Source organism: Diadema setosum, chromosome 13 (genome assembly GCF_964275005.1).
Source record: "Diadema setosum chromosome 13, eeDiaSeto1, whole genome shotgun sequence".
NCBI classification, from domain to species: Eukaryota; Metazoa; Echinodermata; class Echinoidea; order Diadematoida; family Diadematidae; genus Diadema; species Diadema setosum.
This window is the reverse complement of record NC_092697.1, coordinates 10,603,169-10,626,640: the sequence shown is the minus strand read 5'-3', so window position 1 is coordinate 10,626,640 and position 23,472 is coordinate 10,603,169. Positions and strand designations below refer to the sequence as shown.

The following is a 23,472-nucleotide window of genomic DNA, read 5'->3' as shown; positions in this document are numbered from 1 at the left end:
TTTTCACTGAATATCATGAACGCGACTGAACCCGAGCGAGCGGAGCGAACGAGGGAGAGGGGAGGGTGTGGGAGGGGGGTGTCCCCCTCCCACGGTTAGAACTTTTTGTATTTTGATGTTGCAAATGGTGCAATTTCATGCATGTTTTTGCGCGTTTTATCGACGTGAAACAGTCCCACTTGTTTAAGGTTGCAGTATATTTTGAGGTAGATTATTATTGAACAATTTGCCTATAAAATGGTATAATTCAAATACACTTCTTGTATTAATTCTTTTAACTGAATATCATGAACGAGACTGAACCCGAGCGAGCGGAGCGAGCGAGGGGGAGGGGAGGGTGTGGGAGGGGGTGTCCCCCTTCCACGGTAAGAACTTTTTGCATTTTGATGTTTTAAATGGTGCAATTTGATTCATGTTTTTGTGCGTTTTATCGACGTGAAACAGTCCCACTTGTTTAAGGTAGCAGTATATATTTGATGTAGATTATTATTGAACAATTTGCCTATAAAATGGTATCCTTTAAATAATCGTCTTGTATCAATTCTTACACTGAATATCATGAACGCTGTCTGTTCAGCAATCAACAGAAAAAGCATGCACACGAGGGTGTAGATAGGGGCATATCCCCTCCCACACGAAAGTGATTTTTGCCTTTTCCGACCTGAAATTCAGCGATCTGGTGCAAATTTTTGGTGCACTACTTTTTCTTCGAAGTGTTAAAATCACGGAATTTAGCTCTTATTCCGAATGTGCATCATCTGTGTGTATGTACCATGTCTAGTGAGGTAGAGCTTAGGGGAAGGGGGATTCCTCCTCCCGCTCGCGGAGCTTTTGCGTTTTTAGAATTGAAATAAAGCGATCTGGGCACACTTTTTTTTGGAAAATTCGGAAATTGTCATTCCCAAAAATGTACCAAGTCTATCGTGGGTAACAAGCAATGAATGGGTGGCAAGATACCTCTCCCATATTCAAGGGAGCTTTTTTTTCCAGGTTTAAGCTTTTAGAACTGAAATTCAACAATCTGGCACACACTTTTGTTGGAATATCTGGAAATTTGTCAATCAGAAGAAAAGTGTAGCAAGTCTGTGGAAGGAAATTCTGTATAATTTTCTGATTGCAGTTTAACGTTTTGGCGCGCACATTTTGTGTCATATTTGGAAAACTGTTTATGTTCAAAGTGTAGCCGCAGTCTATTTCTGTGCATGGCGGGGTGGGGGGGGGGGGGGGAGGGGCGGGCGAGCAGGGAGAAGGCGAGGGCGAGTGTTATCTCCATCCTTCCCTTACTATGGAGCTTTTGCCTTTTTAAGGTTGAAATTGAGATATCTCGTATACGCATATTTGATGGAATATTTGGGAAATCACCCCCCCCCCCCAAAAAAAAAAATAAAAAATGAGGGGAGGGGGGAGACTGAGGGAGGAAAGGGTCGATTAAAAGGGGAAATTCCCCTTATACATGAGGGAACTTTGAGTTTTCGGAATATAAGTGATAAGTCTTGTGCACTCATTTTTTGTGTGTGTGTCAATATAAAAAGTGTACTAAGCTAGGGAAAGAGGCACAGGGGGGGGGGGGGGTTGGGAGGGGGATACCCCCTCCCAAGCACGAGAGATTTTGCATATTTTGAATTGAAATTCAACGATCTGGTGCACACTTTGAGTGAAAGTTTCAAAAAACAAATATGATCTTATTTGATGAAAGGTTGCAAAGGAGACCCGCTTCATGTGCATGCATACAGTATACACGCATTTTTTTTCCGCCTGCCAAATCCCCGGTCCAAATCTTAGGGGGGGGGGGGGGGCGACCGCCCCCATCGCCCCCCCTCCCCGGCTACGCCAGTGCCACCTCCAACACAATTGTACACTATTCAGCTATCACTCATTATCAATGTCAGTGTTATCTGATATATAGTTTATAAATCATTAAGAATCAAAAGTGGGAAATGTTTTTTTAAACACCTAGTACAATCACTGGGCTGTAATTATTATCTAATGATAGGAATGATGTTTTATTTTTGTACTACAAATTGAATGATGTTGTTTGAAGGATTTATATCTACATATACCAGTACAGGAAGCTTGGAGAGCCACACATTTCCAAATGGAGTCAGTGATGTCAATGAAGTTATTTCATGAAACTTAGTGTATACATGTATTGTCAGGTAAAACAAAAAAAAATCTAAAAAGTTGACAATTGGAGTCAAAGGTTAGAGGTCAATGTCAAAATACCAAAATGTCATGTTTTTCTTTATATCTTGTGAAATATATCTTGTTATTTTCATGAAACTTCGTGTATAATATACATTTAATATTATATGTATATACTGCCTGACAATAATTCTCTTGAATGAAAATCAGAACACCTGCTATTTAATGCTGAAATTACATTTTTCTCCATACCTTGAAAATTTCGTAGTGCATACATCTAATTGATCTAGACATACATACACATATTACTGCACAATTATTCTGTCATTAAAACTTTTGGGCCATGGGGTCAAAAGTTAAATGACAATGTTGTAATTTCACTGTTTTCCCATATTTTGAAAATAGGTCGTAATATTGCCATGAAAATTGGGTAATACCAGATATATATATTTCAAAAGAAAGATATGAGCCAGGGCGTCAAAGGGCAAGGTTCAAAGTTCAAGTGAAAACTTGTCACACGGTCAAGATGTACAACAGACACATTGCAGAGTAATGCGATATTGCAAAGGCATAGGCCTACCAGTCGCCATGCGACATTAGTTGCGTTCTGAACCATTTGACACTAAGATGTCAGTCTATGAAAGTAAACCTTTGCGAAAAAGAGTGGGAAAGGCACTCAAAAATTACCAATAACAAGTTTCAGAAGAACAATAAAGGACGTGATTCAATTATGATAATACAGAGGAAGTGCATACATGTTTCCAATTCAGTTGTGTTTCCTTGTCGTAAAATTAGAGTGTGGTACCAATGAGTTTGGAGCCAGCTGTACCCAGACCTGTCACTGTGTGTCGGGCGAATGTGATCCATACACCGGAGCTTGCACAGGGAGTTCAACCGAGTGTCAGCCAAACTGGACAGGTCCAAACTGTCAGGGTGAGGATGCTTCGCTGTATTAACTTGATATATCCCCCTTTTTTTTTCTTCTGGTAAGAACACTTCCGGGTTGATAAACGAGACCAGGAATTAATGGCAGGGCAGAACTGTCAGCGTAAAGTTCAAAGGCTTGCAATAAAATACCTTACACGCAGTGTATTTTAACAACTTTCGATGCCAGGGAACATTCATTAATAGTCGGACCTATTCTACTCAGATAATTTTGTGCTATTACCACGTAATTTTGAGTATGCTCCTATCCTTTACTCACATTTACAATGTTCCTAAATTTGTAACAATGATACACAGCCATAACTTATCATACCAGTGAATTTTATGATGTCTTACGTCAATTGGTGTAATATTTGGAAGGAATGTAGTCTGTTATTAGAAAGAGAAAACGAAATTTTATTTTAGCAAAGTACATAATACGTGTAAGCCAATCATGGTGTCAGTTTCCTGTATTGATATGACCACTAGAATGGAATATCAGCCAACATTAACAAAAGATGCTCGAGTTAGGTTAGGGAAATTCTGTCTTTGTTGAAATACTTCAAAAGGCCAAAAGATATAAACATGTTTTGTTTCTGTCTTAAAGGAACACGCTACCCATACCTTATTTTATGGTAGTATGTTTCTTAACCTTTCTCAAATATCTTTATTCTGTTTTAATCCTTGATATTCTCATTTATCTGTCTATTTTCTGCCCCATCGTAAAGAATGCATCACTGGAAAATATGGACAAGACTGTGCAGGTATGCAGGTGTATTTCTGTATCTTCCTAAGTTATTTGAATGATTGTCAGTAAGGTCCTATAGATACTTTGGAATTTTTATTTTTTCTTCCATCGAATAATGACTGAATAGTGAAGTTGTGTGTCTTATATTCAACCAATTTTAAAGCTAATCTCTCAATGCCAAAATGAAGTGGACTAGAAGATAAATCATGGATAATGACAGACTTGAGAAGCTGTATTAAATCGTGCCTTTAGATTGTCTATGTTCTCTCTTTTCAATTTTGTCTAGAGATTCTTTTAACTGACTATTCGCCAGAATTGTTTCAAAAAGCAAGATTAACATTTTCGCTTTGTTCGATTGTTTTTCATAACAGAACCAAGTATTAAGTCATTCAAAGTTTGTATCAGCATCGTACTATATGTTGTTCAAAAACTATTAAAAACCACAACTGGCTTGTGAACTTTGGATATATTTTCCCATCAATAAGATTGTGTAGTAAATGTCGTATGCGCAATAATTTTATAATATTCACTCCCACCACTTTTCTTCAGGGACTGTAACAGTCAACTACAGGAAACCAAACCAAGAGCAACAAGCAAGTGTGACCTGTTCCATCACTGGAAGCAGTTTTCTGTCAACCGCAGATCCCATTGTAAAGCTTCAGAGAAAGCACAGAAATGAGATGTTCCATGAGACAGGCGTTACACGGAGTTCTGCAAGTACCAGACACGGATATACTGCTAATTTTATCGTAGCAGATGTCCAAGATGGGGAAAATTTTCGATGTATGATGTCAGACGTCACCACTTTCATGAGCCAAGAAATCACAGAAGAAGGATTTTATGGTCAGTATTCTTAATGTATGATTGTTTACAAGATTATGAATTATGAATTCATGATCTGAAATATGTTCCTGAGTTTGAAGTTTTCAAAATGTCTGTAAATTAGATATGATCCTAACATTAAGTTGCTGTTAAGTTCTATAGAAAAAAGTTCCACTTTCAGTTTGCGTGTTTCACATTTCACACCTACAATGGAGGAATTGAACATTCCACTTTGTGCTTAAACTTACATGTCTTATACTTGAATGTATATCAATTCTTTCATTCTGTGTCTTACTTCTTATATTTATATCTTATATTTATATGTTTATTCTTTCACGTTATGTAAAACTTAGTGTCATTTTTCACATTTTTTATTTCACTGTGCTAGTGTTACCACAACTGCCAAGTTCCCCCGTTGTGGATACAGCCACCAGCAGCTCCGTAACCCTCGCCTGGGATGCCTGGAATGGAGAAACGGATGTTGGTGATCCTCCACTGTTTGGATACCAGGTGTACTACAAAGAGAAGAGCAACCCTGGTGACTTCATTCGGTTTGAGACGAGAACAGATAGGCTGGCGCCCTCAGAAACTATCACTAATTTGACATCAGACACAGACTACCTGTTTGCAGTCTCAGCTGAGAGACCAGGTGTTGGTGGAATCGGAAATAAAATGGAGGTAGAAGGCAGGACACTCTGCTCCCGTGAGTCAAAGGCAGGATAATAATTCTGGAAATATATACACTGTATAGATTTGAGCAAATTCCCTGTCAAGGTTCAAAAGTCAACATGCTTTGTTAAAATCATCATTGTCAGCCATGAAATCAGACAACTAGGCCCACTGGTAATGGAGAGCTATACAGAGCGTATAAGAAAAAAAAAGGTATTCCAACTTTGGAGGGCGGCCATTTTTTAATCGTCAGTTATGAAGAGCACAATGTTGGTTGTAAGGAAAGGGGAACTCTTCTTCTTTCCATTGATACCTTAATTATGTTGGCAATTGTCATGCATGACTGAGCACATGGACTTCAAAGACAACAATCACAAATTGCACTTTTTCCAAGTTTCTGTGTTATTGTGAAGGAACAATGCATGCCTCACTGCATGGATGAGATCTGTCAGTGAAAGTTGCCAAATAGGCCAGCCTGTACGAATGCAGGTTTGTGTTTAGGTTTTCTCCTAACATTTTATGGTCCATAACCTTTAACATGGCCTTTTGTCCGAAAACTTGGTCGCTCCCACAGAGGCCAACCCTCACAAAGCATTTTTCTCTGTTCATATTCAAAACATAGCTCCCACTGGCAAACCATGTCTTGAGTATGAAGAGAGTAAAATTGGATAATGGGAAGGACCAAGTATCGACAACGTGGCCATGTAGAAGGTTATGATCCATAAAACATTAGAAGAAACCCTATTTAAACACTAATCTGCAGTCGTGCAGGCCGGTCTGATGATTTGACCACTTTCATTGACAGATCTCATCCATGCAGTGAGGCATGCATTGTTCCTTCACGACAACACGCAAACCTGGAAAAGGTGCATTTTGTCTTGGTTGTCTTTAAAGTCCATGTGCTCAGTCTTGCATGACAATTGTCAACATAATTAGGTATCGCGTACGCTATGTATATAGAGAGAGTCAAAGCAGTGGATATTTTGAAATCTGCAATATTGTGATTATTACTCATGATTCAGAAAAAGACCTGTACTATTCCTTCATAATTCAATTTGTCACTTAACTAGTCGAATAAAATCCCTTGGTGCACCCATCTATAGCCATCAGAGTAAGTATGTATGCATGAACTTCTTCAGATGGTGATCTGATAGTTGGTTATCATTTTGTTGCCTAATGAAAGAATCGGTCCTGGAGGATTCGTGAAAATAGAAAGGATGAATGATAGGAACAGAATCTGAAAATGTGTTCACATTTCACTGCGGTCATGTAACAAAAGTCTGTCGCGATAAATTTTCTTCAGCACCATCAGAAGGGCCATCTTCAGTGGAAGCTGTGAATGGAAGTAGGGCAGGACAGATAACAGTCTTATGGCAGGTAAGAAAAAAAAATATGAGAAGATGACCACTTGCCGCTTTTACCCTATGCTTTATCAAGCTTATAAAGTACAACAGTAAAAGCTTAGAAAACTGCCAAGTAAGTGATTTGTCGTAAAGACAAATATATCACTTACTTTGTATAATTTTACTCAATCTAGCAATGGAAAAGTCTCAAGATTTTCTCTACCTCCTATTTGAATAGATATTTCTCCTTCAGATACTTTTTGCCTCACTATTCCATTCCTTGAAACTTGAACTTGAACTTGACATTACTAAAATTGTTATCATAGTATCTCCAAAGAACAAAAAAATACAAATGTTACAAAAAAGAGGGAGATGTAAATAAAGGAAAATATGTGGAATAGGTGTATTGCCATTCAAATTGTTACATTATATGTGTCATTAACATCCAACATTAAATGCCTGACTCCTTTCTAATGGGTAAAGTCTATATCTATTATAGTACGTGGAGACTAAACACAGGAAAGGCCATAGATGTAGAATGTAAATCCTTTTATGTCTAAAAAAAAAAAAAAGCAACTTCGGGCGAAAATGAATTTTCTTATGAAAACTTGGTCATGGCCTAGAATCCGACAAATGGATCCAACTGTCGAAGTGGTTTCACTGGAATAAGAATCTACTATGTCGTCACTGGAGGGTCTTCGTCTGTACGGAAGCGGGCAGCTGATATGCCTGAGCTGTATGAAGATGTCCCATTTGAGTCTCCCCCCAACCACACCCTCACCGGCCTCAAGCCATCCTCACAGTACACCATTAATGTGGTGGCACGGAACCAGGATTCAGAGAGTCCAAGGGGTCAAAGTGTGGTTGCCTTCACGCTAGAACAGGGTGAGTGTGTCATAATGATAATATTTAGTATGACTTTCATGTATCTTTTCGGTGAGGGGTGGTTTTATTACTAGCATTAAGGGTAATTATACATTGGTGTTGTGATAAAAAGTCCAGCAAAAGCATGAAACACTCTGAGCCAAGCAGGCCTATTGACTAATTCAAAGCGAGGAAACCCACTTCAGCATAATGACGCCAAAGTTTCTAATTAGTGCCGCAGAGATACAATAGTGAATAGAGGACATTGATTTGTTAAGTGATGGTTACTTTCATTATCTCTTTGTTGACTGACAAAGAGAAGTTTGCTGATGTGCGTGCCACTTGATAGAAAAAAAGCACTGTAAAATTAAAAGGAAACCAAAGCCTACATATCAATGTGGATTGAGCGAAAGCAGTATTTTATGGTTAGTGATATCAGTAGAACACATCAATGGAAGTTTGAAATGTTATGAACTTTTCTACACTCTGCCTGTATATTGTGCAAAAGAATACTCATTAAGATTCATTATCTCTGTAGCTAGTTCAGGTAAATTTTTGCTATATTAGATTTGAAATGGAGACAATTTACACACTTCTTTTTGATGTGTGAAGGAAGGGTAACAACTAGAATAGATTTTCTAGCATTTTTTTCCTCCTCAGATCCTGCTTCTGGTGGAGCAAGCACAGCTGTGATTGCTGGGGCAATTATTGCCACCATCATTCTTCTTGTCCTAATCGTTCTTCTCGTATTCTTTATTGCACGGTAAGGATTAGCCTTAAACAAACTATTGGCATTCTTTCCAGGACCTACTTGCCTTTTACTGAGTGATTTTGCAAAGCTGCTGCAAAACAAATGTAACTGCTAATATTATATGCTACTATTTTTATAAACAGTTGTGGTTTGTTGAATGGGTCTCTGCTTTATCGTAAAGAGACTGTTGGTGAGAAATGCTCATTTCTAAAGTATGCTTACCCTGAAGTTAAGAATGTCGCACACATACGTTTACAAGTCAATGCCCGAGTGCTTTGACTTTTGCCTCAGGACAGAAGTGCCACAGGACAAATCGAGTTAATCAAATAAGCCTCTACACTCTACTATCTCATCTCTTTGTGTGCATTCGTACTAATATAACATAGAACTGGTGAAAATATGAAGAGGAAGAAGGAAGTTTAGGCCATTTCCAGTTTTTTTCTTGCTTCTGTTATTAATACGCAAAATTTTGACTTTGTTTATAATTGAGAAATTGTGGCAGTCCTGATGAACTAACATCAAATACAGTGAAGTGAAAGCGAACGAATTAAGCTTGATCTGAGAGTTGAAGGCAAGCGTTATGCATGTAAGCTTCATTTTAGTTTCAGTTCAACTTATTTCTCCACTTCAACAAATAAAGTCATTATACAAATGAATAAATCATTCACATCGAGAAGGAAATGGACAATATAGGTTTGTGTTAATTAACTGAACTGCACATGCACAAGACCATGTATACACATCAAAAGCAATCTTTCTTCATGACGAGTTGTGAGCAATTTCCGCATCCACTCAAATTCACAACGCAGAGTACTATACATAATGCAGTGATGGCAGACAATTCATTGGGGGTGCCATTTACCTTTTAAAAGGCTGCGTCTTCACGAAATCTAAAGCTACTTTGAAATATGACACAGGGAGTGAGGAGAAATGCACCGCAAACAACAGTAACCTTAACATTGACACGTCACAAATCTAAAGCTCCCTTATGATTTGAGAATGATATATGGCTCTTGATCCTGTGAAATATGTTATTTTTCCTCAGGAAAAGGAAGAGGGAAGGAGAGAAGCTTCATGAAGAGTTTGTGGATAATGTCGTGTACGAGTCAAGCCCGACCAACCTTCCACAGAATGGCAATGGTCAAGGTTAGTGGCAAACTGTACAGTGATGTTGTATTGTGATATACAGTTGTATCAATTATTTTTTCTCAAAATTGTGACACATGTGTTTGTGTGTGGTAATATTTTGTGGGATGTGCACCTGATTGTTAATTCTTGTAGCATGTCTTTAAAAGTCATTGGTTATGCAATGAACAATATAATGCTTGTTAATCCTTGTTGCATGTCTTTAGAAGTCACCTTTTCCTGTTTTCACTTTTGCAATGAACAAAGAGGTTCAGGAAATAATGATTGTTTTGCCATTGAAATTCCTCTCGCGCAAACAAAATTCTGTCTGGTTCTAAAATTAGCTCGCTTATCAAATGACTTGTGCCATAGACATGCATATAAAAAAAAATCCATTCCAAGAAAATATTCTTCCAATCATGATACCTGTCATTGGTTTTGATTTTGCCAGTGTTTGCCTGTACATACATCTATATAAGTGTATTCATATATATATATATATATATATATATATATATATATATATATATGTGTGTGTGTGTGTGTGTGTGTGTATGATATATTGTATGTATACTTTATTTATATAATATTATATCATACATACACGGTAAGTTTAAGTTTTTATGTTACAATATGCTATGCCATGTCCAAATAAAGTGTATGCAATCCATTTTCATCCTAGTCACCCTAAGTACACAGCCTCTTCTCCATGGAACAGAATCAGGGGTAGGTCATCGCCAAAGACCACCTGTTCAGAGGGAGCGAGCTGTCACCCTCCAAAAGGCCCCGTCTCCTGCAATGTCTCCTACAGAAAAGAGCATGACCCTCCCGGTATTGAGGGCGGGGCCAAATGTGGCGCCCTTTGCCGCCTTCCCTAATCACAGGTCAGAGGAGCAGTCCCACCACTGCACGTCACCCCTAGTTGAAGAGGTTGAGACTTCCAATCTCACTGATGGAGACATTTACGAAAACGTCAGTCTTCCAGGGCCCGTTACCGCGGAAACCCTTGTCGAGTATGTGCAGTCCAAAAAAGCCAGGAAAGAAGATGGCTTTTTGCATGATTTTGGGGTAAGTTACCTCCCTCCCCTCTTTCAGTAATGTTTTTGCCCATGTAAGAGAAGAACATCCCATATACCAAGCTTTAATGTAGTTGGACATTATTCTACATCGTTAGTTATTCTATATGCACCACAGATATTGCAGATATGAAGGGAGAAACATATTGATACAATATCGGTTCATCCTCTGCTTGCCACATCATAATATATGCCCATTGGTTTATGTGTAAAATTTGTGCATATTTGACTCATTGGCACAGAAACATTTTTAACCAAGGCAAGAATTGTTTTAGCACAAGAGGGCCTCAGCTGAAATACAAAATGCTTTATTCAAAATACCATTGCTAATATTATGTTACTAGCAGTTTGTGGATGTTACTAACAGTTTGTGGATGTTACTAACAGCCATGTGGATGAATAGCAAATACATGTGGATAAAATGTTCCCCAATATATTCAACAATGTGGACTTATGTCAAAGATTTGACATTTCAAAAAAGTAGTATTAGCTATTGATAATTTTAGATATATTATATTTAAACCAAGAATCCAGACCAGTATTTTTATCTGCTCTATTCAAATAAAGCTAACCAGTCTATTTTTAAGCAAGTCGTTTCTTGGTGATGAGGGGAGTGTAGGCTGGCTCATGTGGTAATCTGTTTTACAATTAATAAGATTCTCTTAATTTCTTCAAAAGCTCATTAAAAGACATCATTTGAGATAATTAAGACACATTTGTCAAATCTTTGGCTCACATCTACTCATGCATCCAACAGTTACAATTCAGAGTATTCTCTGGAACTCACCAATATTGATGTACACAAATTGTCATCTTATTGGTGCTACAGAGGTAAAGTTAAGATTATAAAGAGGGGTAAATAACTTCCACATATAGCCATCAAAAGTGCCAAGAGCTTTTCCTACAGGAAGTGTTATACTGTACTCCATACACGAGCTAAGAAATAATTTATGTCATTCTGGCTGAGATACAAGTGCAAAAGGAAGTGATTTATGGAATTGAATCACTCAGTATCAATTTATTTTCGATCAAAACACAGTACCGTGTATCTGATAAGATTGATTCATATTATTCATGCCAGAGGAAGGACTAGATCTTTTGTGATTGACTTTTGTGTGGTCATTTACATTGGCCTATTAATATCGCCTTGCAAAACTCTTATACATTTATGTTATTGATACGCACGTATAGTCAGATTTATGTTGATGTGATTGGACTGAAACCTGATGATATGCCTATTGTGTTTGCTGTGAGTCCATTCTCTATTTATATAGTCATCAATATTGAGGTGATCGTTGTCTTCTTGTACCATAGGACAATGTCACAGTTACTCAATCTCAACATATTATAACTTATCTCTTCACTGTTTTAAGTAAAATTGTAACTGAAGTATGTTCTCACTCTCATTATGTCCTTAAGTTCCTGATCATTTCATTATTTCAGCTGCTTCCTGTTGATGAGCCAATACCACAGACTGTTGCATCAAAGCCTGAGAACAAAGTTAAGAACCGCTTCAAGAACATTGTGACATGTGAGTATCATAAAGCCAGGAATGCTTTACAGGAATTCAATCACAACAACAACAACAAAAACAACAACAAATTATATAGTTTTCTAGATGTGATGGCGAAGAATAGTCAAGAGTAGCCATGGGTACTGAAAAAGACATGAAAAGCTTTTTATTTGTGACACTAACTTGATTCCATCTAGTTATTTAATGTTATAGATTATCATATTACAGCAAAAGATTGCATAAATGTTTTCCTTTTGTAGAGGCAGTATGAGTTTTGAGATGAAATGAGTTGTGAATTATGTTTTTACGTAGTGTATCTGTCATATGACAAAAACAGAAACATCGCCTCACAATTAAATCTAACCTTCCTTGTACTAATCTAAATGAATGAAGAAATGGATAGATACCACTAAAATCTAATGCAGTACAGTTGCCAGTGATACTGAGACACTAAAAGATGCATACATGTTTTGTGAAGATTTGAGGAGTAATCACTGTTGTTTCTTCCCCTTTTCTTTCCCCTTTATCTGTGACTGCATCAGATGATCACTCTCGGGTCGTCCTGAAAACCCTGGAGGGTGATCCTCACTCAGATTACTATAATGCCAGCATCGTTCGAGTAAGAAAAATGGAATTTCTAACCTGACATCAAAATTATGAGGAAATTATAGCTGAATGGAACACACAATTATGTATGGAAAGTGATGTTATGATACATTATATCAATTACGGAAGTACTCATGACACCATCTACTGATCTATTGAAGTTAACTGGGTTTGAAGTTTTGAGGTAAATGGTAGCTTACTTTTTTATGTGAGTTTCCTGCAAAGAGTACCACAGTACCTTAAAAAACACACACACATCAGCCAACACCCCTAAAACACACACACACACACACGCACACACACACACACACACACGCAAAACTCCGTCCAATATCTATCTATTGAGTTTGATATGTCAGTATGGGAAAAACTTATATTAATCCGAACTGGCAGCTCAAAACTTTTTAGATGTTATAAAGTATGCTGCTTTGACTGTAGAATTGTTGATTATATTAATTTACCTGCTTGATCTCCTTATGCTGACAAGATGATATGTGACCCGCTACAACAAATGGATCCAAAAGTCGGGAATAGGACATTTTTTTTTTTGAAAATGGCATGACATAATTTCCTTACTCTTCTACTTTAATTTCATATATAACACAACTCATAAAAGTACTCGGTTGCGAAGATACCCAAGTGGTTGAGGAAATCAGAGTTTCGTGTAAAACGCCTTCAAAGTTTTCCACCCGACGCTATCACGATTAAGAGGAGGCGAGACAGTTTTCACTTCGTGACAATAGAAGGTATACTCCTAGCGACCTCCGCGATATTCATTTAAGCTTAGCGCCAGCGGTCTACGCACGACCAATAAGTAATCAGGATGCCATGCACTGACCAATAAGATCACTCCCTCGTTTCTACGGGCGGAGTCTAGCTGCGGCGCTAAATCCAAATCTTCGGACACGTTTCTGTTACGCTGAAAGTCGGAAAAACAAGGCCAAGAAAAACTCTGATTTCTTGCCTTTCCTTTGATCATTTAGCTTGGAAATTTTGCACATGATAGACAAAACATTAGACTACAAAATTACGCAAAAAACATAAATCCGATAGTTTTGACCAATTTTGATGATGTGATTTCAAAGTCATTTTTCTCGGCTAAACCGTCAGCGACTTTAGGATCCTTTAGTTGTAGCGGGTCATGTAGAATAAGATACACGAGAAAGAATAGGTTCGCTAGAATTAAGGGAAAGCGATCATGTGATTAAATACCCAGCTATTTTATGAGGCTTTTTCTGTGAGGATGCATCCATTTAATGCAGTTACTGACAGTACGGAGGAACTGATCTTGGAGCAAGCAATACATACAATGAGTAACCCCCATGAAGCCACATATCTTCATTCTGATGTACAAAACCTGGAAACAAAGTCCTCTCAGCTGAAAATTGCTCCAAAACTAGAGGAAAATAAAATGTGATTCTAATTGTTTGGTTCATAATGTCAAAGCATTGTTATGCCAGTTTTGATCTGATAATGAACTAAAGTTATTCCTGTGTCATTCAATGATTAATGATACATCAGGACTCGCCAATAAGGCTCTTCTCTGGTGGCCTGTTCAGGCCACTACAGTGTTTAGATTTGAGATTATTGGCCGAAAAAGAAGTGCAGTGGTTTGATATGAAGTGATATATACAATATCAAAAATAACCCCCTTTAGAGATTTGGTAGCTGACTTCGGTCACCAAGCCGCTGCTAATACCTAGCCATGGACACACACACACACACACACACACACACACACAAACACATATATATGTATATGTATATATAATGTTAACAGCAGTTTTCTCCCTTACAATCAAAACTTGTATTTGACAATTCACTGTTCAATGTTTATAGTTTATTTGCTGAAACGTGGAATATGGAACACTAAAAACAAACAAACTTTAAATGTGAAAGATCAATATATATTTATAGTAGATCATGAAAAAAACTTATATGATTCAAATGACCAAAGTTAATCTAACATGATAACACTCTGTCTATCCAATTTCTTGTTTTCAGAATCATAAAGGAGAGAAAATGTTTATCGCTTCCCAAGGTATGCAAGCTGATTCAAACTTCTCACAGATTATAATTACTTCAGTTTTTCGTTTGTGTGTCTTTATGTTTTGCTTTTTTTTTTGTTACTTTTGACTGTACTGTATGATGGGCAATGCAAACGTTTCTTCAAACCATTCAGAAACTGTTTACATTCACTGAAATATGATGTAGTCATTTTAGTGCTAAGCTATGAGTTTTGGTTTTGAAAGTGAGCACATTTTGGAGGAAAATATAATAATTTTCCAATATATGAACGGAGAGGGCAACTTCTGGTTTTGTTCCATGTATAGAGCAATTAATGTATGTGATTGTTTATGTGATAATGCGCACTAAAGGAGAAATTCGTTTGGACTAAACAGGGGAAAATAACATTTTTTTTTTTCTGCCCAGTGCTCTGGTTTGATTGGATGTTTCTTTGTCTTTTAGGTAGATTTTCGTCTTGCTAAAGTACAAATCTACGGAAGCTTTAAAGTGCCATTCGACTTGGAGACTTGGCGAGATAATTTATCTTGTCAAGTCAACATGATAGCTCTATCATGTCGACTTATCAACTTTATAAGTTGACATAGAGACAAAAATTATCATGTCAAGTCGACATCTAAAAAGTTACATGTCGTCATGGTGAGATAAGGTATTTTGCCAAGTCAACATCGAAAAAAGTTACATGTCGTCATAGTGACATAATGTATCTTGCCAAGTCGACATCTAAAAAGTTACATGTCATCATGGCGCATAAGGTATCTTGCCAAGTCGACATCTGAAAAAGTTACATGTCGTCATGCCTACATAACGTATCTTGCCAAGTCGACATCTGAAAAGTTACATGTCATCATGGCGACATAAGTTATCTATCCAAGCTGATATCTAAAAAGTTACATGTCGTCATGATGACATAAGGTATCTTGCCAAGTCGACATCTAAAAAGTTACATGTCGTCATGGTGACATAAGGTATCTTGCCAAGTTGACTTACAAAAAATTACATGTCGTCATGGTGCATGAGTCATCAAGTCTCCATTGCATTCTCTGAACATAAGAATTTCCCATTTTCTAAATTTTCTTGAAAGCTACATTTTTCTACCCTATACTCTAAGGAGTTGTTTGACAAAGAGTGACAACTGTTCTGAATATACTCAGAGTTTAAGATGTGAAAATACATACTCTGGAAAATGAGAAATTTTGTGTAAAATGTGAATGGAGAACTACTAAAAATACTGTGATTTCATCAGCATTGCCATTTTGCATAACTGACAATGAAGTAATAGATAATGTTAATGATTGTAGTTTCCTTATTTACTCATGATTGGATCAATTATCTTTTTTTAATTCATCGTCTTCCACACAGTGTGTTCCTAAAAAGGAAAGGCAAGTTCAAAAGTCAACTGAACAATACATAGTTTTTTTTTTTGTAATTTGTATAATGGAATAAAAAGTAGCTCTCAAGCTTTAATTTGACACCTTGCTTGCGTCAATGTTGACATGAGTTAGAGAGTTAGGGTTCTTTGAAACTTGGAAAAAGTAGATGTATCATTTTCCTTCAAAGAAACCTTACTCGATCTGTAACAAAACCCATGCAATGTTGACGCAAGCAAGGTGTCAAATTTAACTTAATGAGCTACTTTTTAATCCAACACACAAATTACAGAAAAGAAAAACTATGCATTTGTGATATAATTTACCTTTGAGGTTTGGTTTCCCTTTTTTAGGAACACACTGTAGAAACACTGGACTGACTTGGGTGGAATTCCCCTTTTATCGAGGACTGCCACATAGGCATGAATTGGGAGATCATTATGCATTAATGCACCCCTTTCAGACACAAACTATAAGGGTCTAAGGTAGCTAATAATACAAACTGAGACCAGACTGTATTTTCTGCTTGCAAAACGGGCAATCTCTTCCTTCATTCTCTTTAAAGAATGTGCTGCATGGAAGACAGAGTGTGTGCTCACATGGAATGAAAAAGCTGTCTTTCTTTCTATCACAGCATATCCCACACAATCCTTGTGATTCTTGCTTGATCAGAACCTATAAAAAGGGTGAGAGAGGATGAGGAGGAAGATGATCAAAATTAATACCATGGTATATATTTTGCCAAAAAAAAAAATGAAATCAAAACCATCAAATATAACAAGTGAATGCGTGTGTGTGTGTGTGTCCGTCCATGCGTCCGTGCGTCTGTCCGTGTGTGCTCAAAAAAATGTTAGAAAATGCTACTTCTCCGTCATTTCATGGCTGATTTTGATTTTGATTGTTTTATCTGATAGGGCTTGGTGAGGGCTTCCAAACTTCTGCATGAAATAGTGAAATTCATTAATTATGCAAATTCATGCAAATTTATTCAGCTTAGATAGATAACTTATGTCACCATGATGACATGTAACTTTTCAGATGTCGACTTGGCAAGATACGTTATGTAGGCAAGACGACATGTAACTTTTTCAGATGTCGACTTGGCAAGATACCTTATGCACCATGATGACATGTAACTTTTTAGATGTCGACTTGGCAAGATACATTATGTCACCATGACGACATGTAACTTTTTTCGATGTTGACTTGGCAAGATACCTTATCTCACCATGACGACATGTAACTTTTTAGATGTCGACTTGGCAAGATACATTATGTCACCGTGATGACATGTAACTTTTTAGATGTCGACTTGGCAAGATACCTTATCTCACCATGACGACATGTAACTTTTTTCGATGTTGACTTGGCAAAATACCTTATCTCACCATGACGACATGTAACTTTTTAGATGTCAACTTGACATGATAATTTTTGTCTCTATGTCAACTTATAAAGTTGATAAGTCGACATGATAGAGCTATTATGTTGACTTGACAAGATAAATTATCTCGCCAAGTCTCCAAGTCGAATGGCACTTTAAAGCTTCCGTACAAATTTATACTAAAATGCGCAATCAAACTGGCTGACTATTACTCTGTTTTATTTTTGTCCCCTATGATTTAGCCCCCAATACTGCTAGCATTGAAGATTTCTGGCGCATGATCTGGGAACAAAGAGTGAACGTTGTTGTCATGGTTACTAACACGATAGAGGCTGGAAAGGTAATTCAGTGAATATTTTGCAGGAACTGTGTACAGACGAAGAATAATCCCATGTGGCTTAAATGTATGAGAAAATCCATTCGACAGCATCATACATATTAAACAGGAAACTGAAATATTTCTTAAAGGATTGGATAGATTGACTAGTTACTATTTATCTCAAAATGTGTAAATTACACACACGCACACGCACACACACAAAATTCAAAATTTCTTGGAGATCTCAATGTTCATTGCATGTTTTTAAAAACAAAATGATGAAATATAATTGCTTGATAGCTACTGGAGAGTGTACATACACACACACACACACACATATATATATATATATATATATATATATATATATATAAATATATTATATATAGCACCTTTAAAGCAAACACTATTGCATTTTGGTGTGATAATGGTTGAGAGTAGAAGAATGTATACTCGCGTTCAAAGGAATGGGTAGATTTATCCAAAGAGAAATTATGTGTATTTTTTTGTACTCTTCAGTCAATAATACTCTTGTGTGAACTATATCCTTCACAATGGGTCATTAATTTGTCTTCTGGGCCATGTTGCATTAAAGTTTAGATCAAACATTAGTCTCTGAATACTCAATTGTGATTGGCTGATAACTGACTTATGTTTGATCACACTTTTTTATGCAACAGAGTTCAGGTTTTGTTTTACACCCCTTTAGCAAACACGACAGGTATCTGTAACAGTAAAATGAATATAAATGTACCTCCTTGCCAAAATTTAAGAGTTAATATTATAAAGCTTACTGTGCTGGAATTGAAATTTAGCATCATTTTTTGTGTGGCATTTTTTTTTTTGTTGGAACTAACACTGTCTTGGTATTCATACCTGTAGGATCGCTGCACGGTGTACTGGCCAGAAAAGATGAGTAGCAGTGTCCGGTTTGGACAGATTGATGTGACTCTCAGGACGATTATGGACAGATCTGACTCCGTTCACAGAGTCTTGGATGTACGACAGGTGTGTCTCAAACCAGCATGAGACTGTCAAGACCGATTATTCCTGTGAAAATAGAAACAGATCTCAAGTTGTTGTTGTTTTTTTAATTTTGTGCTTGGTTACAAAAACATTCTGTGTATTCACTGGTAGAGAGATGTATGTTTGAGAAGGTATTAACAATCAACCAAACAAATACCTGTACCTTAAAACAAAATAAGCACGGATGCTGACTCTGTTATATCTGTTTAAGCATTTTTCAAGAAGCATTGACCTTTGACATTGTGCCACTTTCGTGTTCATGCATTTATTTATCACTTGATTGACTGGTTGTGTGATTGATTCCAAAGTATTATGCTTAAAACCCGCAGACTGAATTACATACATTTTTACACGAAACCAGTTCGAACACATCGTAATGTGTACAAAAAATTAAAAGATATAAAGAATAAAACGAAGAATATAAAGAATATTCATCTTGAATATATTGTGCAAGAAAATGGACCTCTACTACAACACAAAAACCTATATTAAGATTGCATTTTCTACTTACATATAATCGTAATAAAGGAATAAAAACTTAACAAAAAATAGTTATACTAAGAATGAAACTTAAAACGAACAATACATGGTCATAATCCATTTCATACATTCCATCCTTTCTCTCACACCACTGCTTTCATAACTGTATATTGAAATAATATCATTTCTTAAACATTGTTACTAAGAAAAAAAATGATGTATTTCTACCTTGCAGGCTCATTTGAAAAGGTAAGTTTCAAGGTCAAGTTAAAATTATCTGATTATTTTTCATCACAATATTGATAGAAAAAGTTCATGTACACAGTTAATAGTAAAGCACACTACATTGTTAAAATTTTCTGAACCACATGTACAAGTCATTTCAATCATGAAATACAGTGTCAAAAATGAAATGAAATTAAGAAAACACGTACTTGTAACTCGGTATCATTTACTATCATCTGTGAAAAAAAAGGAAGACACGCAGAAGTGAATGAACTCTTAATTTTAATCGTTTTTGTACCCATGGCAGGTGGGTGGGAGTGAAAAACTCACGGTTCACCAGTTTCACTTTCTGTTGTGGCCAGACATGGGGTCACCTCAGCAACCCACCACTCTCCTTAGCTTCACCCGCGCGGTCAAACAGGCTCACCAAAAATTCAAAGGGGGCCCAGGGGGATCTTCACCTATCCTTGTGCACTGCAGGTTAGTAAAGAGGATCATCCATGCCCCTCCCCCAATCAAACTCAGCATTTTGATGATAATGATTACTAGTATACGTGCGAAATCATCTAGCACATTCTCCATCCTTGGAAATACCAGTGATGATGAAATTATTATGTAATGGCAAAGCTTATTTGTGCAGGGCGAACTGCTGGACAAGTCGTTATTATCTCTAAAAAAGAGAGAAGAAATTCTTGGAAATAGATAATTGAAAAAACAAACAAACAGATCCTTCTCAATTGTCTGAAGAAAAGTTTTGTTCTTTGATGTTATGTGGCTATAACTGAATTTATTTGTATCCATTTCATTGCAGTTAAAAATCATCTTCAGTTTTATGAAGTAAAGAAAATGAAATAAGGCTTAAAATGAATGTGGGGTTGTATATTGGGAGTCAGAGGGAATAAGAGTGAAAGGGAAAATATGATCAAACTCCCTTTCAGCTGTCTAACACATATTCTTTTCATTAGTGCTATGTGGCTATATTTGAATTTGTTATCACTTCATGTATTGTCATGTAAGTTTAGATCATCTTCGGTGTAATGAAGTTATAAAGACAATGAAATAAGGCTTAAAATGAATGTGACGTTTTATTTTGGGAGTCAGGGAAATTGGACTGAAAAGGGGAACATCATTATGACCCATGGTAGTGCCGATCCACACAACTTACTGTTGCAGTCTTCAAAATTTCTATATATATAATGTTTGCTCTAATTTGTCAGCACCCAAAGAAGCTTATGTGTGTGTGAAATGCTTTTATGTAAACTCAGTCATCATGTACTTTAAGTGTATTAAAGCAATGATACGATATATCATTGGAGGAGAAAGATTAACAATGATAAAAGGAGTATGTATACACATATATCGAAAAATGAATTGTAAGTGCATGGTCCTAGACCTGAGGGTGTTAATATAACATTATAGGTTGTACTGCTACCTACAGTACTATGGTTTTGCAACGGAAACACAATTTCACCCTTAAATCTGTGAAGATGTGAGTGAATTATAATGAATATGGCTGCATAGCAATATGTTGGATTCTAATAAAAAAGTAATAAAAAAGTAGTAACAAAAAAAAAGCTGTGATGGTCGCGTGACAACTTCATCTTGTACATAGCACATCCTTCGCTAACAAGTACACAGAGACTAAAGATAGGATCCTTAAAACTTCAAAAAGTAAAGGTTACGTAATGCACCTCACCCTCGTCTATGTTGAACACCCATGAAACGTTTACTCCTGATCTCTGAGGCAGATAATATCATTTGCCTAAAATTGCTTTCCATGGTTATTGTGTAGTGCTGGAGTTGGTAGGACAGGGACATTCATCACCCTTTACTGCATGCTGGACCAGCTCCAAGAGGAAGGGAGAATCAACATCTTTGGCTTCATCAAACAGATGAGGGAGGATCGACCAAAGATGGTTCAAACTGCTGTGAGTATATTCTAGGCGCTCTCCAGATACCTTCATTATTTTCTGAAGTCTAATCTTACCTTTTACCAAATGGAATTTCACAGCTCTTGTATCATGTCTTTGTGATTTTTGAAACTAAAAGGAAGCTGATGCAAACCAATCTCATGTAATGACTGGGTATGCCCTTTTTTACTTTGCACAGAGTACAGGTTGCAAGCCTGTAGGAAATACCATAATACATCCATTGTTTAGACAACGTAGTTATAAGTGCATCATGCTTATCATGTGTTAAATGGATGATGAAGAACTTTTGGTCGTTCATAATATGTTGTGATGTTCCCTGAACGTTCACTACAATATTCATGTAATTCGATCTATCTGCCTTGTAAGATTACAATTTTTCTTAAAATCATCCAGAAGATGAATGAGATCAGCGAAGTAAAAGAAAGAAATAAAGATAAGCAGCAAGAATTCTGTTGGACTAAAATCAGGCAGCGGGCGTTGACTAATGTTGTGTCCATATCTGTGTCACCTGCTGCAGGACCAATACATATTCCTCCACACCGCCCTTGTAGAATCCTATCTGAGTGGGAACACTGAGATCCCCGTCAGAGAGTATCAGGACCATTTGATGTGGCTCCATCAAAGGGATGCACAGACAAATAAACTCAACGTTGAACTGGAGTTTGAGGTATTGCAGTTACAGCACTAATGAATTTCCATCACAAAACCAGTATACCTTAACATAAATATATTGACCTGCAGTAAAATCTCTATGTTTACTCATTTGCAAAATTCTCTAATACCCTCTTGATCAAATGCTTTTTTTCTTTTATTCATAATCTTACTAATCAAGAATTATTATAAGTATATCAAAAGTTTATATTATCAAAAGTTGTGATTACGCAATTTCTAAACTGCCACAACTGACTATAATCACAGATAATTATGAAAACATTATTTAAAACTATTCAAACTACCTTTGGAACAGCAAAAAAGGTTGCCATTCACCATATTACTACATGCACGTGTTCACAAATAATATTTGGTGTCTCATTTCAAGGAGTATGATATAACTATTATGAGTAATAGTGAGTTGTAATAAGACCGATTCAACAAAAAAGTACATGTCTGTAGATATTTGAAGGTTAAGTGCACTCCTGTTATAAGAAACATAATCATATCAAAATTCTTATTTCAACGAAATCAATATTCAGGTTCCGCAATTATCTTCTACAGTGTACTCCCATAATAACTAACGTGGTTTCAGTTTAACAACAAAGTAAAAAGTCCTAACATTCAACAGCTCTTTATCTTTTATTGTTTAGTGTTGTCCGGTTATAGCGAAATCTTGATATAACGAAAGAAAATTGCTGATTGTGAGGACTTTGTTAAAATGGGAGTCGACTGGTATAGCCCATATCTTTTTACACTATACTATTCAGTTACAATGAAATTTTGTTCAAAGGAACAAAAAAAAAGAACACCTGTCCAAAGGACTTTGTTACAATGGGAGTTGATTGTACAATGAAACTAATGTTTGCCAGATTGAATGCTCAAGTACTTGTACAATAATACTTTTTTTTTTAAACTTCAAATACCTTGCGCTGCTTCTTGTGTCAGAAAGTAACATCTTTCAATCATTGTCTTAACATTTCTGAATTCTTCTATTGTTTAGATCAGTCTAGTTTATTGTTTTCATGTTGTAAATTGCAATATTGTGTAATCTCTGTTGTCCAGAGGCTGACCACACTGACCCAACAAAGCAACAGTAATGGTCAACCAACTTTCAAGGCTGCCCTGGAAGATTGCAACATTGATAAGAACCGGTACCAGAATGTCCTGCCAAGTACGTCATTCAAATTGATCACCTAAACGACATGATTACACAAAATGTTATGATTTATGGCATTAACCCCCCAGCAAATGAAAAAAAAATCCAATGATTTTTGCCCTCTTACATGAATAACTGAAATGCAAAGTTACTGTTTAAGTTTTTTTTTGGTGTTTTTTTTTTTTTTTTTTTTGATTAGAAAATGTAAACCCCCAGCCGCCCTTCTGGTAACAACACATTTTATCCCTTCATTACATATTGAATTGTATCAATCGTAACGAATTATCCTTTAATGCACTCGCGAAGCAGAGATGTCTCT

At 36.6% G+C, this 23,472-nt stretch overlaps 1 protein-coding gene across 1 annotated transcript in view; it reads left to right on the top strand.

Annotated features, from left to right (window-relative positions):
- The window catches only part of LOC140237173 (uncharacterized), a 68,016-nt gene that overhangs the window by 35,777 nt on the left and 8,767 nt on the right, over positions 1–23,472 (top strand). The window contains exons 8-25 of the mRNA XM_072317114.1: positions 2,938–3,075; positions 3,795–3,830; positions 4,364–4,531; positions 5,025–5,339; positions 6,609–6,682; positions 7,272–7,533; positions 8,173–8,275; positions 9,309–9,409; positions 10,107–10,456; positions 11,908–11,995; positions 12,520–12,596; positions 14,588–14,624; positions 17,605–17,702; positions 18,564–18,689; positions 19,720–19,892; positions 21,205–21,340; positions 21,861–22,012; positions 23,071–23,168. Coding sequence (XP_072173215.1) covers positions 2,938–3,075; positions 3,795–3,830; positions 4,364–4,531; positions 5,025–5,339; positions 6,609–6,682; positions 7,272–7,533; positions 8,173–8,275; positions 9,309–9,409; positions 10,107–10,456; positions 11,908–11,995; positions 12,520–12,596; positions 14,588–14,624; positions 17,605–17,702; positions 18,564–18,689; positions 19,720–19,892; positions 21,205–21,340; positions 21,861–22,012; positions 23,071–23,168 — 2,532 coding nt within the window. The remainder of the gene's footprint in view (positions 1–2,937; positions 3,076–3,794; positions 3,831–4,363; positions 4,532–5,024; positions 5,340–6,608; positions 6,683–7,271; positions 7,534–8,172; positions 8,276–9,308; positions 9,410–10,106; positions 10,457–11,907; positions 11,996–12,519; positions 12,597–14,587; positions 14,625–17,604; positions 17,703–18,563; positions 18,690–19,719; positions 19,893–21,204; positions 21,341–21,860; positions 22,013–23,070; positions 23,169–23,472) is intronic.